The sequence below is a fragment of the Hyla sarda genome, chromosome 4 (genome assembly GCF_029499605.1).
Source record: "Hyla sarda isolate aHylSar1 chromosome 4, aHylSar1.hap1, whole genome shotgun sequence".
NCBI classification, from domain to species: Eukaryota; Metazoa; Chordata; class Amphibia; order Anura; family Hylidae; genus Hyla; species Hyla sarda.
Window position 1 is genome coordinate 373965007 of NC_079192.1, and position 22924 is coordinate 373987930.

The window sequence follows — 22924 nt, forward strand, 5'->3', positions numbered from 1 at the left end:
TCTTTCCATAGACCTTGAGAAAGGGTAGATCAGAGGTTCCCAAACTTATTTGGCCTATTGGCCCCTTTTTTTAGCACCCCTCCCCAAGAATTACTGTCCTGTCTTTTGGTGGGTAGAGAGCTGTATTAACACATTGCCCGATCAGTAAAACAGATGAAACATGCACAAACAGTTTCCAAATGTTCTTATTGTTTCTTTTTACTTTTTTATTCCCCCCCCCCCTCCTCCCCTTATGGCATTCCAGTGCCATCCAGGGGGCAGTATTGCCCACTTTTGTATCACTATGGTCCTGCTGAATCGATTCATCTGACATTTGTCTAATGCCCGCCGCAGCTGCTGGGATCATGCTGGTTTCAACAGCATTAACCCTTTAGATGCCATGATCAGTACTTATCACGGCATCTATTGAATTGACAGGGGGAGGGGGCTTTCCCTGTTCCCCAACCGGGACCCTGTGAAGTGATCACGGGGTCTCATTGGTTACCATGGCAGCAGGAGGCCAACTGATGGCCTCCTGTCTGCCTAGTACGGCAGCCTATGAGGTCGCTGCCTAGTACGACAGCCTGTGAGGTCCAGCCATAGGCTCAATGTCAGTGCAGTACTGACAGTTATACTGTGCTACAGTACAGATTTACTGCAGCATGTTTATTACAGGTAAAAAGTAAAATATCTAAAAATGTTATTAATAAAAAGTGTAAAAAAACGTATATAAAAGTAAATGCCCCATTCCCAATCAGACCCAGTATTATAGAAAATAAAAGCCTATACATAATAGGAATTGCCACGTTATAATGACTTACTATGAAGCGATACTGTTATTTATCCCGCTCAGTGAACACCGTGAAAAAAACAACAAAAAAACACAAGAATCACTAACTTTGGTGTCAAATTAAAATTATGAAAATGTAGCATGTATCACAAAAATGGTACCAATAAAAAATACAGCTAGTCTTCCAAAAAATAAGACCTCGCACAATGCGGTCAGACAAAAAAATTTAAAAGTTATGGCTACCGGAACATGGCAACACAAAGGGAAAAAAGGATTTTGTTGGGAAAAAGAAAAAAGAACATAAAAAGCCATATAAATTGGGTATTACCATGATTGTACTGACCCACATAATAAAGATACAGCACAGTGAACACAATAAAAAAAGCCAGATATTTTTCAATTTTTAAAAAAAGTTTTTCACAAAAAATGCTGCATGGATCAACAAAAATGTACTACTAATATAAAGTACAAAATGTCACGAGAAAAACCTATATATATTTTGTGTGGGTACAATACATAAGAGAAGAAATTGAAAACTAAACACAAATACCTCAAAAATGTAAAAGCAGCTTTAGTTTAGAAAGACAAAAAATGCTCTAAATGTCCTGACATGTATTGACAACTTATAAAGAGCTTGTAAAAATATAATTCAAAATGGGCTGATGTACAGAATTCACATCATTAGTGGTACTAAGCTACACATCCACGTGTGCTGTCAGCTTAAAGGAGAACAGTAGTGCAATATAGCTTATCCCCTATAGATAAGTTACAGATCCGACTGCTGGGGCCCCCCACGATCTCCTGTACGGGGCTGCGACAGTCTGCAGGAAGTGCCGTGCCATCCCCAGCTGGAAGCCCCGGCAGACATGGGATACATTGGGGGGCGTGTCGGCCGCCGTGTCATGCAGGGACGGAACGCCCCCTTCCAGCACACTGCCGCGGCCCCGTACAGGAGATCGCGAGGGGTCCAGCGGTCCACCCGCGATCGAAAACTTATCCCCTATCCTTTGCATACGGGATAAGTTTTATATTGCACTACAGTTCTCCTGTAACTCCTTAGTGACCGTCCATATGTCTTTTCATGTCATATTAGTGGTCACTGCATATAGGCAGCAGATGTTAGCTGTATCTTGTAACTGCTAGATCAGTGGTCTTCAACCTGAGGACCTCCAGATGTTGCAAAACTACGAGTTGTAGTTGTAGTTTTGCAATATCTGGAAGTCCGCAGGTTGAAGACCACTGCCCTAGATACTGGCTGCAGTGATGCCCTGCCTCAGCTGGTGATTGGCGGAGCAGGCTGTCACTCCAGAAACCAGTTTGTCTCAGAAGATGGGGACCAGCACACTCAGGATAAAAGATGGGGCCCCGTTCTGGATATCACCCTCACTCACTGAAAATTCACCTGAAATAACATTACATTTTAGATGCTTCCAGACACTGATTCAGAATTTTTTTGCAACCTGACGTAAGAAAGAAAAATGTGATAGTTTTTTAAATTTTTTTTTTTTTTTAACCCCAAAAAAAATCTGTGAAAATATCAATTATGTGATGATGATTTATAAAGACCTTGCCCTTGTGACGTTTTGTTGTAACAAGTTCTCCGTATACATCAGAGATATCTAGGAAATAGTTTTCCAGGCTGCGGTAGGAATAACTTTGCGGCTGCGTAGGAGGATCAAACATCCGCGGCCATGTTGTGGGATTTATCAGGCAGCTAAACACGATGAACAGACAGTGTGAGGCTTCTGTAGTGGAGAGTTAATATTAGATCAAAGCAGGCCACCACTCACTGACTTGGTCTGTTTTTGCTTTTATTTTCCTCATATTCCACCTCTTGCTTGACCCTCAGCGTGTTAGAAAATGCATCAGCTTCAGAGTCGAAGGATTATTTAGCATGAGATTGTAGTTGCAGCAAGAGGATTTTATACACATCTATATTTTTTATGACCGAAACATCCTCGCTGAAACGTCGTCTTTAGGTTGACGCAACATGATACCGGATTTTAAGAGATACAGTACAATAATTTATATACACTAATTGGTTAAAAGATGTAAAATTAATTTAAATGGAAGGTTCAGCTTTGCAATAATGTTGTTTTCTTTGATTCCTTGCACTGTATCATGTAGAAAAACGTATCCTTGGTGGCTGACACAGCCCCTGGTATCTCTATGGATGAGCTGGAGATGGCGTGCTTTGTGCGAGGGTTGATGCCCCGTTCCCGGCAGAGTCGGCATCCCATGCAGGAGATTGTGGGGGGTCCCAGCAGTCGAACCCCCTGTGATCTAAAACTTATCCCCTATCCTTTGGTTTTTCTGCATGATAGTTCTCTTTCAATAGCCTTCATTACAAATCTCCGATCATTATATGTTTACCGATAATATGCAGATCTATGTGAGTGTTTCCATGGCAACGGTCTACTAGCATACTGTGTAGTCTAATCCTGATGTTATATTACCATGCACCTGCTCTCTGCTTCTTGGTTAAGTAGCTAATGGGAAGTAGGAGAAAGGTGAAAAAATACAGTTTCAGGGTCAGACAGCACAGCGTTTGTTTGTAGTCTGTTACCGTAGAAACACATAGGTCTGCATAAGAGCTATGAGCACAAAACAAATGGAGATTATTAATCGCGACTGTTTACAAAGTGAATTATTTATTATTTTTAGATGCATGGGAAGAATTAAAAATAAAAACTCCCAAATGTGTAGACATATAAAGAATATTTGCAACTGTACAGTGATCCCTCAACTTACAATGGCCTCAACATACAATAGTTTCAACATACAATTGTCTTTTCTGGACCATTGTAACTTGAAACCAGACTCAACATACAATGCTATGGAATCTGCGAAATGTGTCAATGGCTGGAAGACCCGACCAATCAGAATGGATATTTCACTGGTAAAACCCCTGTATTCCTAAAGTGTATGCACTGACTGATGTCTGGTAGCGCCCCCTACAGTACAGGGAGGTATTACATGTTCTGTACTCTTTACCTGTGCAGGGTTGGCTTCTCCTTTGGGCATCTTGTGAGGGCGGCTCCATTTTCCTTTTTTTAGGACATTGCATGTTCTGAACAGGACCCTGAAGAAGCTTCTGTCCTCTACATAGACCAGTGTTTCCCAAAGAGGTTGCCTCCAGCTGTTGCAAAACTACAACTCCCAGCCTTTGGCTGTCCGGGCATGCTGGGAGTTGTAGTTTTTCAACAGCTGGAGGCACCTGGTTGGGAAACACTGAAATAGACAGTGATTTACAGCTCCCAGCAGATCTTTCTTACTTTTATATGTAAGGACTTGCTTTATCTATATTCGTTATCTACTTATTTACCTTTAATCCTCACTTTTATCTATTTTTGGATAACATTTTGGTGGCTTCAGAACCAATTACCAGATTTTCATAGAGTTCTGGTCTCAACATATGATGATTTCAACATACAATGGTCGTCCTGGAACCAATTAATATTGTAACTTGAGGGACCACTGTATAGAGAGAGTGCCATTAGTCATAGGTGGAGATCTGACCTGTCGGTGAAGTGTGATCTTTCTTTTTTCAGCTGATGAGGATTTTGTTGAGGAAATATCGTCCCTGTTTAATGAGTTGCAGATCTCTGTGAGGCCCGAGAAGCTGACAAATGTGAGTATATGTTCAGTCTGATAACACAATGACAGTATGCCCAGTTTTCTACTATGCAAACTATACAGCCTGACAGCCCCCAATATGTGATGCCAGGATTGGGTATGTTGGATTTCAACATACCTCACCCTTTGGTCCCAGCAATGTAAGCCCTGTCAGTCCTCATACACATTAGATCAGTGTTTCCCAACCAGGGTGTCTCCAGCTGTTGCAAAACTACAACAACCAGCATGCCTGGACAGCCAAAGGCTGAGTTTACGGGGATCCCATCGTTCTGACCCCCCCCCCCCCCCCCCGCACGCGATCAAACACTTATCCCTTATCCTGAAGATAGGGGATAAGTGTGTTACACTGCATATCTCCTTTAAGGGTAAATATCCAAATTACAAATCCTGCGCATCAAATCTGCGCAGGATCTTGTATGTGTGAATATACCCTGAAGAGGATTTTGCAGCGTTCCGGAGATGTCAGTTTTTGTAAATACTTATAAATCTAAATCTTATCTTTATACTCTACATGGCAGTGATCCTTGATTCTCTCCGATAATGTTAAGATAAGTAGATAAGATGTAATACATGAGCCCTGAGTGGCTGCAATCTTTGAAGAATACTAAGATTACAGAATAGGAGATTTCATACATGAGCAATATGTGTTCATGATCAATGAGTCTCTATAACAATACTGAGATTAGTGTGTAAGAGTTTCCGTACATGAGCAGTATGTGGCGGTGATACTTGATTCTCTTTGAAAATACTAAGATTAAAGGGGTATTCCAGGCGAAAACTTTTTTTTTTATATATCAACTGGCTCCGGAAAGTTAAACAGATTTGTAAATTACTTCTATTGAAAAATCTTAATCCTTCCAATAGTTATTAGCTTCTGAAGTTGAGTTGCTGTTTTCTGTCTAACTGCTTTCTGATGACTCACGTCCCAGGAGCTGTCCAGCTCCTATGGGCATATTCTCCCATCATGCAAGGGATATTCTCCCATCATGCACAGCTCCCATGACATCATCATTGAGCAGTTAGACAGAAAACTTCAGAAGCTAATAACTATTGGAAGGATTAAGATTTTTTTAATAGAAGTAATTTACAAATCTGTTTAACTTTCCGGAGCCAGTTGATATATATAAAAAAAAGTTTTTGCCTGGAATACCCCTTTAATGTATAAGTGATGCAATACATGATGAGCACTATGTGGTGGTGGTGGTCAATTATTTATTTTTTTTAAATGGATATTTGTGTATACAGTGGGGGGAAAAAAGTATTTAGTCAGCCACCAATTGTGCTCCCACTTAAGAAGATAATAGAAGACTGTAATTTTCATCATAGGTATACCTCAACTATGAGACATAATGAGAAAAAAAATCCATAAAATCACATTGTCTGATTTTTAAAGAATGTATTTGCAAATTTTGGTGGAAAATAAGTATTTGGTCAATAACAAAAGTTAATCTCAATACTTTGTTATATACCATTTGTTGGCAATGACAGAGGTCAAACGTTTTCTGTAAGTCTTCACAAGGTTTTCACACACTGTTGCTGGTATTTTGGCCCATTCCATGCAGATTTCCTCTAGAGCAGTAATGTTTTGGGACTATCACTGGGAAACACGGACTTTCAACTCCCTCCAAAGGTTTTCTATGGGGTTGAGATCTGGAGACTGGCTAGGCCACTCCAGGACCTTGAAATGCTTCTTACAAAGCCAGTCCTTCATTGCTTGGGCAGTGTGTTTGGGATCATTGTCTTGCTGAAAGACCCAGCCATGTTTCATCTTCAATGCCCTTGCTGATGGAAGGAGGTTTTTACTCAAAATCTCATGATACATGGCCCCATTCATTCTTTCCTTTAAATGGATCAGTCGTCCTGGTCCCTTAGCAGAAAAACATGGTGTTCTTTGGATGCAACTCAGCATTCTTTCTCCTTCAAACATGACGAGTTGAGTTTTTACCAAAAAAGTTCTACTTTGGTTTCATCTGACCATATGACATTCTTCCAATCCTCTTCTGGATCATCCAAATGCTCTCTAGCAAACTTCAGACGGGCCCGGACATGTACTGGCTTAAGCAGGGGGACACGTCTGGCACTGCATGATTTGAGTCCCTGGCGGCGTAGTGTATTACTGATGGTAGCCTTTGTTACTTTGGTGCCAGCTCTCTGCAGGTCATTCACTAGATTCCCCCCGTGTGGTTCTGGAATTTTCTTGTGATCATTTTGACACCACGGGGGAGATCTTGCGTGGAGCCCCAAATCGAGGGAGATTATCAGTGATCTTGTATAGGGATCGACCGATTATCGGTATTTGCCGATATTCACAATTTTGGACGTTATCGGTATCGGCAATTACCTTGCAGATAATCTGATAATGCACCGCACACCAAGCTGCTTGCCTATTGCAGATTCAGTCTTCCCAGCCTGGTGCAGGTCTACAATTTTGTTTCTGGTGTCCTTCGACAGCTCTTTGACTGTTTGAGGTTGTGGACAGGTGTATTTTATACTGATAACAAGTTCAACCAGGTACCATTAATACAGGTAACGAGTGGAGGAAAGAGGAGACTCTTAAAAAAGAAGTTACAGGTCTGTGAGAACCAGAAATCTTGCTTGTTTGTTGGTGACCAAATACTTATTTCCCACCATAAGTTGCAAATAAATTCTTTAAAAATCAGACAATGTGATTTTATGGATTTTTTTTCTCATTATGTCTCTCATAGTTGAGGTATACGTATGATGAAAATTACAGGCCTCTCATCTTTTTAAGTGGCAGAACTTGCACAATTGGTGGCTGACTAAATACTTTTTTGCCCCACTGTATGTGGCATAAACCTTGGTTTTATAAAAAATGAGAGAAGCCATACATGAGCACTATGTGACGGTAATCTTCAATTCTCTAAAAGAACACTGATATTTGTGTATAGGTTATGCCACAAATGAGCACTATGTGGCGGTAGTCTTCAATTCTCTAAAAGAACACTGATATTGGTGTATAGGAGATGCCATACATGAGCACTATGTGGAAGTTATCTTTAATTCTCTATAGTATTGAGATTTAAAGATTACTGCCAAATAGTGCTCTTATACACCAATATCAGTGTTCTTCTAGAGTCTATACATGAGCACTATGTGGCGGTAATCCTTGATTACTGCTATTGGTGTATAAGAGATGCTGTATGAGCACTATGTGACGGTGATCTATAACTCTCCCTATAGTTATTGTTATAAGGCTATTCATCTTATGTGTACTCTGTATCATACTGGGACTTTTTCTGCAGCGTGGCAATGTTAATCTCTTATCGCAGCGTTGACTTTCTGGGCTGCTGGCCGGTTTCCTGAGATAACCCATTTATGGATTTCTCCTTCCAGTAATTACTTTCGCTCACTGACATCTCTTGGCATTTCAGGCACGAAAAGCGGCTTATAAGTGGATGATTAAAGTGGAAGAGGAGGAGAAAGCAACAGGAGAGGAGGATAAGGCTGATCCATCGAGGAAATCCACTGTAGAGGTAAAAGTGACAGTATTGGATCTAGTCATAATTGCAGTGTTTTATTTATTATTTTTTTTCATTAAATTATAGTTTTCCCCCCGTGAAGTTAATGAGAGATTTTTTTTTTTTTTGGCAAGTCCTGATGAATAGTGATAAAGAGCAGGTTATTCTTATAGTTGGAACAGTGATAATCGGCTGCCAGACAATTTCTAATGCTGCTTATTTTGAGGCGTGGTTAAAATGCTTCTCCTTCTGATTCCTGTGTGTCCTATTCATAAGGGGCCAGTCTTTTAGGTCGTGTGTGTGTTTTTTTTTTTTTTAACCCCACGTATCATAACATCAAGGAGACATTAACCCCTTCACGCAGAACGATGTGTATATATATGGCGGATAACGCGATACCTTCATGCATTCCGCCGTATATATGGCGTTCATTAAGTGCGCGCTCCCGCGGCGCTGATCAGGTTAATTAGCTAAAGTCCACTCCCGTCCGACACCACGGGACCGCATTTGATTAACCCGATCAGCGATCTGGTGTGCAGGTGTGGCGGGTGCGTGGCGGGATTAAAGAGAGCAGCGGGTGTCAGGAGGTCCGGTGGTGGCGTCCACGATGCCGGGGGTAAGTGCCCTCCCCCTTGCAAGTTGCAAAACTACAACTCCCAGCATGTCCAGACAGTCTGGGCATGCTGGGAGTTGTAGTTTTGTAGCATCTGGAGGGCCACAGTTTGGAAACCACTACACAGTGGTTTCCAAACTGTGGTCCTCCAGATGTTGAAAAACTACAACTCCCAGCATGCCCAGCTGCAAATGGATGTCTGGGCATGCTGGGAGTTGTAGTTGTATGCCTCCAGCTGTTGCAAAACTATAACTCCCAGCATGCTAAGACAGCCATTTGCTGTCTGGGCATGCTGGGATTTTTAGTTTTGCTAGATCTGGAGGGCCACAGTTTGGAAATCACTGTGCAGCGGTCTCTAAACTGTGGCCCTCCTTGCAAAACTGCAACTCCCAGCATGCCCAGCAGCAAAAGGCTGTCAGTACGTGGTGGGTGTTGTAGTTTTGCAACAGCTGGAGGTTTGCACCCGTAAACCCACCCACAATGTGAATGTACAGGGTACATTCACATGGGCGGGGGATTACTGTGAGTTTTCCAATGCAAGTTTGAGCTGCGTCAAATTTTCCGCCGCAACTCAAACTCCCAGCGGGAAACTCACTGTAAACCCCCGCCCGTGTGAATGTACCCTAAAAAGACTAGCTACACTACACTACCACAAATAAAAAGTAAAACACTACATATACACCCTTACACATTTACCCCCACCCCCCAATTAAAATAAAAAACGTTCCATACAGCAGCATTTCCACAACAGAGCCTCCAGCTGTTGCAAAACAACTGCCGGCATTGCCGGACGGCCATTGACTGTCCAGGCATGCTGGGAGTTTTGCAACAGCTGGAGGCACCTTGTTTGGGAAACACTGTCGTAGGGTATTTTTGGCGGCGGAGGCAAGTGGAACGCTTGCTTCCGTGTCCGGCCCTACGCAAATCCCTAATTTAGGTCTCAAATGCGCATGGTGCTCTCTCACCTCGGAGCCCTGTTGTATTTCACTGCAACATTTTAGGGCCACATATGGGGTATTTCCGTACTCAGGAGAAGTTGTTACAAATTTTGTGGGGCCATTCGTCCTTTTGACCCCTTATGAAAATGAAAAATTGGGGTCTACACCAGCATGTTAGTCTAAAAAAAATGTAATTTTTTACACTAACATGCTGGTGTTGCCCCATACTTTTCATTTTCACAAAGGAAAAAGGGAAACAAGACCCCCAAAATTTGTAACGCAATTTCTCCTGAGTACGGAAATACCCCAGCATGATGCAGGTGTTTACTAGCTGACTGAAGACTTAATTAGGTACGTTTTCTAAGGACAAGGAGAGTATTTCTTTCCCTTTCTTTTCAGGTTTCTACCCCTTCTCAGGATTCTAAATTCGCAAACGGCCGACAGCTCTCCTTTCTCACGTTTTCCTCACAGAGTTCAGCTCCGCCCACTCCCCGCTGGCAGGGATTCCGGCCCTATAGCGCTTCAGCATGCGTATTGGGGGTTTTGGTTAACTACCTATCAGCGTGGTGCATGTGCTGCAGGGGACATGAGGACCTGGCTAGTGCTGGTCCTGCCCCCTCCTTTTCATTGGGCTAGCCCTCCCTCTCTCTCTCTCTCTTCTCTCCTGAGGACAGGCTTTTCTTCACACAGCCTGCTTCCTCTCTTCCTGAGTGACACAGACATTGGAGACTGCTCCATTTTTACTTTTGCTTGCACTATGTCCGAACCCAGAACTGCCCCCCCCCCCCCCCCCGCCCAGACAGGTCCCCGCAGCCCTGGTCACCTATTATGCCTGTGTGGGCTGCAAAACTAATATGCCTTGTGGTTCTGCTGAACCCACTTGTCCTTCTTGCACCACTGCGTGCCCCAGCCCTCCTGGTGGATCTTCCCAGGATGTTCAACCAGAACCTGTGGGCTCTGCTCTCCCTCCGGAATGGATGTCTTCCCTCTCTAAGTCTATTTCCGACTTGACGCAGGCCTCCTGTTCCTTGGTGACTGCTTTGGAGAGGTCTTCCTTACGCCAGCCCTCCAGGGAGGCCCGCTCTCCTCCTTATGTTAGGCGCTCTCACAAGCGCCCTAGGGGTTTCTCCTCTGGCTCGTCTCCAGAGTCCGGAAGCCGGAATAGGCGCTCTCCTCATAGGTCTCGCTCCTCTTCCCCTGCACCCCAAAAACGCCCCTCTTCTTCTAAGGGCCACTCTCCTGGTTGCCGTCCTAGGTCTTCAGATCTGCTTACCAGGTCTGTTTCGCCTTCATCTAAGGCTGCCTCCACCCGTTCCCACTCTCTTGGGGAACTGGAAGATGAGGCGTCAGGTTCTGCCTCTGACTCAAAGGACCGAACCGACACGTCCGACCTGGTAGACAACTTGGTCTCGGCCATCAGGGACACATTTCACCTAGAGGACCCACAAACTTCACACCCAGCTCCAGAAGTTTCCTTTCACCGCTCCTGTCCTTCTCCTAAGGTTTTCAGCTCTCATGGCACCTTACTGGAAACAGCATGGAAGCGTCCTGACAAGCGCTTTCAAGAGACTAAGAAGGTACAAGCACGGTTTCCTTTTTGCCCAGGACCTCATTGCAAGATGGACATCTCCACCAACTATGGATTCTCCGGTTTCCCACCTGTCAAAGGCGAATACATTGCCTTTGGCGTATGCAGCATCCTTTAAGGACTCGGCGGACAAGAGGATTGAAAATCTGGCAAAATTCGCCTTTTGAAGCAGCAGGTTCATCTTTACTTCCTACCTTCGCTTCTGCTTGGGTGTCAAAAGCCCTTTCTGTCTGGACTTCTCAACTCCACCAGGGCATTTTGTCCGGGGCCCCTTCGGAAAATTTGGCGGATCTTGCACTTCAACTCTCCAATGCTGGAGACTGTTTGTGCTCTGCTACCAGGCAGTCAGCCCGTTGCACTGCTTTTGCCATAGGTAATCTAGTGGCACTTCATTGTTCCATGTGGCTTAAGGCCTGGGACGCTGATTGCGCTTCCAAGAAATCTCACTGAGCTTCCGTTTACTGGGTCTCGACTTTTTGGAAAACGTCTGGATGAGATTATGTCAGAGGCGACTGGAGGTAAGAGCTCCTTATTACCACATAATAAATCTCGTGGTACCGACTCCAGAAGGAAGTCGACCTCCTTCTGGTCCTATTGCTCGAGTAGGGCGACCAGACCGGCACCCTCACAGGATAGAATGCAGTGGCAGTAACAACTGTAGGAAAACAGGTGCAGTCAGGCGCTCTCATCTGTATAGCGGAGCATCCACTCGGTGAAATAGAACGGACCCGGTATAATACGATAACAAACGATTTATTGTACAAAATGAAGGACAACACATTTCAAGGGGTTGGACCCCCTCTTCATCAGGTCCAGTGATTGGATACAAAAGTGACATCATTTATACACAAAAAAAAGCCACGAAAATCACAAGGTTCGGGGCTTATAAAATAAAAATTATCAAAACCCGTAAATATAAAAGACATGCAATAAATGTAACTGTGATAAAATCAAGTAACAAATATAATATGTGTTAAAAACATGTTTTACAGTAATGTTCATAGGATATTGATGTAACACACGGTTCCTTATACTAGAAGATAAACCATGAATGTTGTCGGCACCTTAGTAAAGTGAATACAAATGACCTAGCAGGGAATGCCGACAGCTGTCAAGACATCTAGCCTAAGTGCAGCAAAGCAGAACCAGAAGGGTTCAGCTAACTATGGGAGACCGTTGGTGTAAATGTCATTAGCAGTAAACAGAATATTAATGCTTGATATGGGATTTGTGTTCAGAGGATAGTATTATTTTTATGTTCCAAAAGTATTATGTTTTCCTGTGTTAATAGATAGGAATATTAGAAGAACCAGAAGCTGTTATTTAATATCATTGGGAGTATTTTATATTAGACTTATTGGTAGTAGACCTATGAACTGTGCCCGATGGCACCATAACATATATGGCTTTCAGATTAATTTTTATAAAACATACTCGTATGTTATAATAACTTGCAGCTGTCAGGATAAATTGCTTGTGGCATTTGTCTCTGGATATCCTATAGCTCTCTGGATGTAAAACAGGTTAACCTCTTTGCTCTGGGATATTCTTGAACTCTTATTTGGCTGGAAAGAGAATAGGAAGACCACAAGAGAACACCTTGCACTCGACTTGTCTAAATTGTTTCTAGTAAGGGGTTTAGATTGCACTGCGCATATTGAGAGGTCTGACCTTTCTTAATGAATCAACTCAGTGGCCTCATTCAGACCATAGGGCTGTAATGACTTCAAGCAATATATCGAATACATTTCTTTTTTCGCAAGTGCTTCAAACCGGTTTGTAAAATGTGCTGGAATGTAGTCTCTGGGCATGATGGTGAGCACATTTTCTACCCCTTTGTGTTTGGTGGTAACATTTCGGCACAGACTATGGAACATCAAACCCTTCGTGGATCTATGCTGATTTAACCTCTGTAATTTTTAGGAAGTCCACCCTACGTATTGTTTCCCACAGCAGCAATTGATCACATATATTACAAACCTTTTTTGACCCCTTTTATAAGTGTGGTTTCTGTTGACTCTGATTTGTCTGTTATTAGTCTTTTTAAGCAGCTTGGTGCAATAATATTCTTCAGGGATGGTGCTCTCCTGAATGTCAGTCTAGGTTTGGGAGGTACTAAGTCTTTCAGATAAGGATCACATTTCAAAAGACTCCAATGCTTTTTCAAGATGTTTTTAATGCTTTGATGTCCCACAGAGTATGTCGTTATAAAGTTAGTATTATACTTAGCTGATTGAGTTGTTTCTTTCTTGTTTGCAATTTGTTCTTGTTTTTCTTTTTCAGGTATAGTGGTCTCGACAGGACTGGACAGTGGACTGGATCTTGGGAAGGATGACATGCATTCATCTTTGGTAAGTATACTCGCTATTTGATAGGCATTCTCAACTAGAGTTCTGGGGTATCCTTTAGCAGCAAAAGGATTTTTTAAAGATTTTAGCCTGTTCTGAAAAAGTGATCTCATCAGTGTAATTTTTTCTAACTGTTCGAAACTGGCCATTGGATATGTTCTTTTTCCACTTATGTTCCGTTCTTGAGCAGCCACTATCATAACTATTAGAATCAACAGCTTTAAAAAATGTAGAAGTTGTTATTTTGTCATCTTGATGGCAAATTAGGAGGTCAGAAACTCTATTGCGGTGTCTGAGAAATTGGGGATTAAGGTAATTCCCCAGTTGTAAGCATTGATCTCCTGGATTAGTGTCTGGTAGCAAAGACAGGTCGTCTATATACCTTTTGTAGACTACCACATGCTCTTGAAAAATATTATTGACTATGAGTCCATAAAAAGTCTCACGAAAGAGGGAGCGACCCTTGTCCCCAAGGCCGTCCCTCTTACTTGTTGAAAGGTCACCCCATTGTACGTAAAAAATTCAAACAGTTTAGCAAAAAAGTTGTTTGTTCAGATGGTATTTCAGGAGCAGGATTTTTGATAAACTGTTTGAGAGGGACGGCCATGGGGACAAGGGTTGATCCCTCTTATGCGAACCTTTTTATGGGCAGCTTCGAAGAAAAATTCATAGTAAATAATATTATTTTCAAAGAGCATGCGGTAGTCTACAAAAGGTATATAGACGACCTTTTTTGCTCTGGAAAGGAACCACCGAACAAATCCAGACACTAATCCAGGAAATCAACTGGGGAATTACCTTTAATCCCCAACTTCTCAGACACCGCAATAGAGTTTCTGGACCTCCTAATTTCCCATCAAGATGACAAAATAACAACTTACACATTTTTTAAAGCGGTTGATTCTAATATTATTTTTGAGCGGCCACTATTTTAAGTGGAAAGAAAACATACCCTGTGGCCAGTTTCGAAGAGTTAGAAAAAATTGCACTGATGAGAACACTTTTTCAGAACAAGCTAAAATCTTAAAAAATCTTTTGTTGCTAAAGGATACCCCAGAAATGTAGGTCAGAACGCCAATCAAAAAGCGAGTATACTTACCCAAGATGAATGTCTGTCATCCTTCCAGAGATCCAGTCCACTGTCCAGTCCTGTCAAGACCACTATACCTGAAAAAGAAAAACAAGAACAAATTGCAAACAAGAAAGAAACAACTCAATCAGCTAAGTACTTTATTACGACATACTCAGTGGCACATCAAAGCATTAAAAACATCTTGAAAAAGCATTGGAGTCTTTTGAAATGTGATCCTTATCTAAAAGACTTAGAACCCCCCCAAACCTAGACTGACATTCAGGAGAGCACCATCCCTGAAGAATATTATTGCACCAAGCCGCTTAAAAAAACTAATAACAGACAAATCAGAGTCAACAGAAACCACACTTATAAATCGGCTCTATAAATGCCAGAAGAAGAGATGTCTATGCTATAAAAAATTGCAGTACTCAGTTCTCTAGCACACACACCGGCAAAACTTTTACTGTCAAATTTCACATGACCTGTCAATCTAGGTTTGTAATATATCTGATCAATTGCTGCTGTGGGCAACAATACGTAGGGTGGACTTCCTAAAAATTACATCAGAGGTTAAATCAGCATAGATCAAAGAAGGGTTTGATGTCTGTACCGACATGTTACCACCAAACACAAAGGGGTAGAAAATGTGCTCACCAACATGCCCAGAGACTACATTCCAGCACATATTACAAACCAGTTTGAAGCACTTGCGAAAAAAGAAATGTATTGGATATATTGCTTGAAATCATTACAGCCCTATGGTCTGAATGAGGCCACTAAGTTGATTCAGACCTCTCAATATGCGCAGTGCAATCTAAACCCCCCTAGAAACAATTTCGACAAGTAGAGTGCAAGGTGTTCTCTGGTGTTCTCTTCCTATTCTCTTTCCAGCCAAATAAGAGTTCAAGAATATTCCAGAGCAAAGATGTTAACCTGTTTTACATCCAGAGAACTATAGGATATCCAGAGACAAATGCCACAAGCAATTTATCCCGACAGCTGCATGTTATTTATATATGAGTATGTTTTATAAATTAATCTGAAAGCCATATATCTTATGGTGCCATCGGACACAGTTCACAGGTCTACTATCAATAAGTCTAATACAAAATATAAAATATTCCCAATGATATTACATAACAGCTTTTTGTTTTTCTTTTTATATCACTATCTATTAACACAGGCAAACCATAATACTTTTGGAACATAAAAATAATACTATCCTCTAAACACTAATCCCATATCAAGCATTAATATTCTGTTTATTGCTAATGACATTTACACCACCGGTCTCCCATACTTAGCTGAACCCTTCTGGTTCTGCTTTGCTGCACTTAGCTGTCAAGACTAGAGATGAGCGAACTTACAGTAAATTAGATTAGTCACAAACTTCTCGGCTCGGCAGTTGATGACTTATGCTGAATAAATTAGTTCAGCTTTCAGGTGCTCCCGTGGGCTGGAAAAGATGGATACAGTCCTAGGAGACTCTTTCCTAGGACTGTATCCACCTTTTCCAGCCCACCGGAGCACCTGAAAGCTGAACTAATTTATGCAGGATAAGTCATCAACTGCCGAGCCGAGAAGTTCGTGACGAATCGAATTTACTGTAAGTTCGCTCATCTCTAGTCAAGACATCTAGCCTGTCGGCATTCCCAACTAGGTCATTTGTATTCACTTTACTAAGGTGCCAACAACATTCATGGTTTATCTTCTAGTATAAGGAACTGTGTGTTACATCAATATCCTATGAACATTACTGTAAAACATGTTTTTAACACATTTCATTATTATATTTGTTACTTGGTTTTTATTACAGTTGTATTTATTTCATGTATTTAATATTTATGGATTTTGATAACCATTTTTATTTTATAAGCCCCAAACCTTGGGATTTTTGCGGCTTTTAGTGTATATAAATAATGTCACTTTTTTGTATCCAATCACAGGACCTGATGAAGAGGGGTCAAACCCCTTGTAAGCATTGTCCATTATTTTGAACAATAAATTGTTTGTTATAGTATTATACCGCGTCCATTCCATTTCACAGAGTGGATGACCAGCTATCCCGAGGAGAGCACCTGAGTGCACCTGTTTTCCTACCGTTGTTACGGCCACTGCATTCTGCTTATATTAGACCATCCAGGATCCTTCCAGGACTGGTTTGTGCTGGCAACACTCCCGGAATTCTCCCTACTGTTTGGGTTACAGGTGCTACATGGTGTTGTGCTCATAGTAAAACACCCGAACATGAGCACAATCTTATCTTACGAAAATCTCATTGGCTGTAAGGTGTAACAGCACATTGTTGTGCTTTGATTCACTGTTTCTCTTTTTCATATTTGAGCGTACGGCATCTGCCCGGATTCGGCTTCCACTGGACAAGCGCCTTGCCCTATTATCAGGAGTTCGAATTCTCCGGTGTCCTGTTCTAGTTTCCATTCAGTTCTGCATGGAAGTCCTGGGTCGATGGTGACGGCCATGGAAGCCGTTCCTTTTGCCCAGTTTCATTATCGCCCTCTTCAAATTTCTCTTCTGTCCTGGTGGGACAAGTCTCCACCATCCCTCGATCACAGGATCATTCTTCCTTCCAGGACTCGCCACTCCCTCCTGTGGTAGCTTCGGTCCCCTCTTCTCTATCTGGGGCGATCTTTTCTGCCCCTCCACTGGCAGGTCATCACGACGGATGCCAGTCTCAGTGGTTGGGGAGGAGTTTTCAGGGACCGGATGGTCCAGGGCCTTTGGTCCTCCCAGGAAGCTCTTCTCCCCATCAACATCCTGAAACTCAAGGCACTCTACCTTTGCCTCTGCCATTGGGAGCGTCTTCTCCAGGACAGTCCTGTTCGTTTCCACAGCTGTGGCATATGTCAATCGCCAGGCCAGCACACGCATGTTCATCGGCAATGGCTGAGGTCTCCAAGACCCTTCTCTGGGCGGAGTTCAGAGTTCCCTCCATCTCTGCAATTCACATACCAGGGGAGAAAAATTGGGAGGCAGACCCCGGCGAGTGGTCTCTTCATCCATAGGTGTTTGCGGAAATCTGCAACCTCTGGGGCACCCTGGACGTGGACCTGTTTGCGTCCCGCCACAACCTTAAAGTTCCTCGCTTTGTGGCGAAGTCCCGAGATCCCTTGGCCCTAGCCATGGACAACCTATTGATTCCCTGGTCACACTTTGCCGTCCTTTATGTCTTCTCTCCTCTTCCTCTCCTTCCCAGGGTCTTGAGGAAGCTCAAAGCGAAGGGCGTTCCCGCCATTCTTGTGCCTCCAGACTGGCCCAGGCGGGCGTGGTACGCCAAGGTGGTTTGTTTAGTGGACGACGTGCTACTGTGCCTCACAGTTTGTCCCGACCTGCTCTCTCAGGGTCCCCTTTGCCACCCCAATTAAATTTTGTTGCATTTGACGGCATAGCGGTTAACACCGCGGTTCTTAGGGCCAGGGGGTTCTCTCCCCAAGTAGTTTGCACTATGATCAAGGCGTGCAAGCCCTCCTCTGCAAAGATTTACCACCATACTTGGCGGTCTAATTTTCGTTGGTGTGAATCTCACTTCTCTTCTCCAGTCAGTAGAAGTAAGGCAGGAAAAAAAACCTTGAAATCGGCGCAGCTGACTCTTGTGAGAAGGATGAGGCAAATTAGATTACGCATTTCGGGAGGATCCCTCCCTTCCTCAGATCAGTTACATTCTCTCTCCCATTACTTCTTTCCTTTTTACAGTCAGGGCTTAACTCTCAGTTCCCTTAAGGGACAAGTTTCAGCTCTTTCCATTCTCTCTCAGCATCCCCTGGCATCTGATCCTCACATCTGGACTCTTCTACAAAGTGTGGCTCATGGGGCCCCGCCTTACAGATACCCTACTCTCCCTTGGGATCTAAATCTGGTTCTCAGTGCCTTGCAGGGACATTTCTCTTTGTCTCCTTTCCAGGAAAGTGGCCTTCCTCATTACGGTCACTTCTATAAGGAGGGTTTCGGAGCTGGCAGCCCTCTCGTCCTTTTTACCTAAGGTGGTATCCGCCTTTCATCTAAATGAGGACATCGTCCTTCCGTCTTTTTGTCCTGCTCCTTCTCATCCCAGGGAATGTTTGCTCCATGGGCTTGATGTGGTACGGGCTGTTTGGATTTACCTCTCAGTCACTTCTTCCTTTCGCCAGTGTTACTCCTTTGTGCTTACGGAGGGTCGTCGTAAGGGGCTTCCTGCTTCAAAGGCAACCATTTCACGGTGGATCCGTTCTGCCTTTTCGGAATCATACCACTGCAAGGGGAAGACTCCTCATTTCAGGATCTCAGCTCATTCCACTCGTTCTGTCGGAGCCTCCTGGGCTCTCCACAACAGGGCTTCAGCCTTGTAAATTTGGAAGGCGGCCACCTGGTCATCTGTACACACTTTTACAAAATTCTACTGGGTACATACCTTTGCATCTGCTTATGCTAGTCTGGGTCGCAAGGTGTTGCAGTGGCTGTGGTCCAGCCTTCCACCTAAGTAAAAAAAAAACTTTTACCCACCCCAGGGACTGCTTTGGTACATCCCACAGTCTGTGTCCCCTAATGGAGCCGTAGTAAAAAGTAAAAAGTAGATTTTTTATGCTTACCGTAAAATCTCGGAGGATCCATTGGGGGACACGGCACCCACCCATTTATTCTGGTGTTCCTGGTTCGGTTACCTGTCTGAGGGTGTTTTCAGTAAATTTTTAATTCTGTGCTTTCCTAGGACAGTTACTGTTTTTTTTCTTGCCTTTTGGTCCTCTCCTACTGCGCTGGGACTAAACTGATTAGTTCAGGAGCCTGTGGGCGAGTATACCCTGCTGGGAGAGGCCGGCTTTTCTTGTTGCCTAGTGTCAAGCCTCCAATGGATCCTCCGAGAGAGAGAGATTTTACGGTAAGCATAAAAAATCTACTTTTTGGCCTCCCAAATCCCAGATCGAATACCTATGACGGCTAGACAGGGTAAAAACTTAAAAGCTCTTTTTGTCAAAAGCCACTATGTCCCAAAAGTTCCTCAGCCCTTCAGTGACAGCCATCCCAGAGTGGAATGTTATCCCTGTGGGGAGTGTTTGGCATGTGCTAATATCATTCGAAGTAAGAATTTTAAAACAGCTGATGGCTCATGAGAATTCTCCATTCGACAATATATATCATGTAGCTGTACACATATGATATATTATGCCACATATGGCTGCTCAAAAATGTATGTAATATTTACGTCAAGATAATTACGGGTTCGAACCAAAGAGCATGTGAGAGACATCTTGGCGGCTAAAAATGTGGATGATATGGCAGGATTAAAAACACTTCCCCGTCACTTTAAAATTAAATATGGATGTGATCCTAAGTGCCTACAAATTAGAGGGATAGAGAAGATCCAAGGGGGCATACGAGGAGGAAATCTCAAATGCACCTTAGCCCAAAAAGAATCTTGGTGGATTGTGATATTAGGTACGATGGTTCCACATGGCCTCAACGAGCAATTGAGTTTTGCTCCCTTTTTGTAGAATATGTATTATTAGGTAGTAGTGTCATATCCACCTGTAGGTTTTTAACATGCATTGATTTTAACATTTTTCTTTATTCTCTATATTTTTTGTTGTATTGAAACCTGGAGACTTGAGTATATTTCTTATTCTCTGATGTTACCATTTCATGTGCACGGAAGATCTGAGAATGTAGCTGCCCACTATGCTGTGTAAAAATAATAATAATAATGTGTATATATGCACATATATTTTTCTAGGGGAGTAATTATGTATAGTGACCCCCCCCCCGACCTATGATGACCCCGACATACGATCATTTCAAGATACGATGGCCTCTCAGAGGCCATCGCATGTTGAAGGCAGCATCAACATACGATGCTTTTGTATGTCTGGGCCGCATAAACGGCTATCCGGCAGCGCTGACTGCTTCAGCTGCCACCGGATAGCCGTTTACGGTGCCCCGTGTGGTCCGCTGATGATAAGTTACCTGTCCTCGGGGCTCCGGCGCGTCCTCTTCGGGATCCCCTGCATCGTTGGCGCTCTCCTCCAACGTCATCACATCGCTGCGCACGCCGTCCCGTCATCCAATAGGAGCGGCATGCGTAACGACGTTATGGCGGCGACGGAGAGCGAGGATGCCAGGGAAGCAGAGGCCTTGCAGGAGCGTCGGGGGCATCACGGGGACGTGGCGACAGCGATCGACGGAGACATCCAGGGCGAGCGGTGACAGCCCGGAGCGGCGGGTACAGGTGAGTACAACCTTTTAATACCAGTGGTCTTCAACCTGCGGACCTCCAGATGTTGCAAGACTACAACTCCCAGCATGCCCGGACAGGTTGTTAACCACTGTCCTATACTTTACATTGCACAGATCCCTCAACATACGATGGTTTCAACAAACGATGGTCCATTTGGAACGGATTACTATCGTATGTTGAGGGACCACTGTATATGGGGGATTTTTATGCGCTATGGCACTAATATTATTAATGTATTTGTATTTACTCTAATTAGAGATTTATGTATGTAGATTTTGTAATAATTATACACTGGATTGTAATGTATATGCATTTTTTTGAATAATCGGAAGCTTGCTAATTGCATGCACTGTATTTAATATAGATATATTTTATGTATCACTGTTTTAATATTGTATCACGATGCAATGAACATATGTATATTGCATTGAATCAATAGGGGTTATAGTCACACAAGAGGGTCACAGCATAGTATGGGGTTAGAATAATTATTTTGCACTTTGTATATACAATAACAACATCGCCAGCCTCTGTGTTGTGTCGGAATAACAACGCTGAATCTGCGCACTAGCTCTGTGATGCAGGAAGTGGGGCAGCAGGTAGTTCCGGTGAGTCAGTGCGCGCACGCCACTGATCATGGAGGCTGGCTGTCTTCAATCCCGGATAATTAGGTGAGTTATAAAAGAGGAGCAGTGGGTCCAGTAGTTAGATCCTCTTGACAAAGAAGTATCGAAATGTACGTAGGGGTGAAGGAGCGTGGTCCTGCAGTTACAATGGGTGAGCTTTGTTAAGTATGATATGCAGCTATAGCAGCACCCAGCATTACTAGCGATACTATTCATGCACTTGTGTTACTATACTTGGGGGGCAGAGTGTGCCTATGACTTTTATATTTACCCAGCACTAAAAGCACTTTTGTAATGATAACTGTTTGCATCATTTGAGTAATGGTATAGCTGCATTATACTGTTAGCAGACCACAAGTTTCCTATGTATTGCACTAGCCTTCATTTTTGAATTGTAATATAGCATCTACCATGGTAATATTGTTTTGTGAAATAATACATTTTGGCTTTTAAAAACACATAAAACTCATTTTTGTATATGTATACAGGTATGGCTATGGAGACTATCTCCTGCAGGCAAAGAAGAAAGAACCACTTAGCTGAGCACGTCTCCTGTCTCTTTCTAGGGATCAGTGGGAGTCTGAACACCCAGACCTCGACCGACCTTAACTTTTCACATGTCTGTATGACATATGAAAAATTTTCCATGACAGTAACACTGTATTATCTTTCTCTTTTGCCAGGATATCCATGCGCTTGCCATCCGGAGCCTTGCTGAGCTCACAGCCTGCGCCATAGAAGTCTTCCACAAGACTGCCGCTTTGATTCTGCATGGTGACAAGCAAGTACCAGCATTGTCAAGGGGCACTGCCCTCTCAAAGTAAGTGTTAAATCTGTCTCTATATCAGTCATTTCTGTCAGCTCAGGGCATCCTGAAGTCTAGATTTACCGCAGTCATTGACTGATGAACTTATAGAGGGAGATTTATCAAAACCTGTCCAGAGGAAAAGTTGCTGAATTGCCTATAGCAACCAATCAGAGGCCTTGTCAAAAATGAAAGAAGCAATATGATTGGACTGGTTACTATGGGCAACTCAGCAACTTTTTCTCTCGACAGGTTTTGATAAATCTCTCCCTGATAGTGTTAAGCAGTATATCGTGATGGGAGGTATTGTCTTGAAAAGCCACAGCTTGGAAAACAAGCTAATGCAAAAGAACCTAGAAGCCTAAAGCAAAAGACCTAGAGTGCAGCTATATACAGCAGTATCTAGTGCTAAATGAAGCATCATATCATACCCTTTGAAGTCTATGTATTGCATGAACATATCTGGGTATTCTACAATTTTTAGCAGCTGCCCGATCTGGGAGGAATTCCCAAGTGGGGATCTCTGACACACACTTTTCTTCCACACCCTAATAAATATATATAAATTATTAGTGTTATACATTTTTTTTTTATGTTATCAACTTTCTCTTTGCCAGAATGACTGTAGCACTGTGCAAGGATCTATCACAGCTTTCAAAGAGGATGACCACGCTCCTGACTACCGCAGGGGTAAGTACTTATCAGCACTCAGGACAAAGGCTTTATTATATATTTTACTATGTGATATATATATATATATATATATATATATATATATATATATATATACACACACACACACAAATATGGTCCACTCTTCACTC

General features: G+C 42.9%; 1 protein-coding gene across 2 annotated transcripts in view; it reads left to right on the forward strand.

Moving 5' to 3' along the window:
• The window catches only part of FAM114A2 (family with sequence similarity 114 member A2), a 63389-nt gene that overhangs the window by 24689 nt on the left and 15776 nt on the right, over positions 1-22924 (forward strand). For both annotated transcript variants that reach the window (XR_008843132.1, XM_056516829.1), the window contains exons 9-12: positions 4321-4400; positions 7798-7899; positions 21979-22115; positions 22718-22790. Coding sequence is in view for 1 of the 2 variants with exons in the window: in XM_056516829.1 (XP_056372804.1) it covers positions 4321-4400; positions 7798-7899; positions 21979-22115; positions 22718-22790 (392 nt within the window). In the remaining variant the exon portion in view is untranslated. The remainder of the gene's footprint in view (positions 1-4320; positions 4401-7797; positions 7900-21978; positions 22116-22717; positions 22791-22924) is intronic.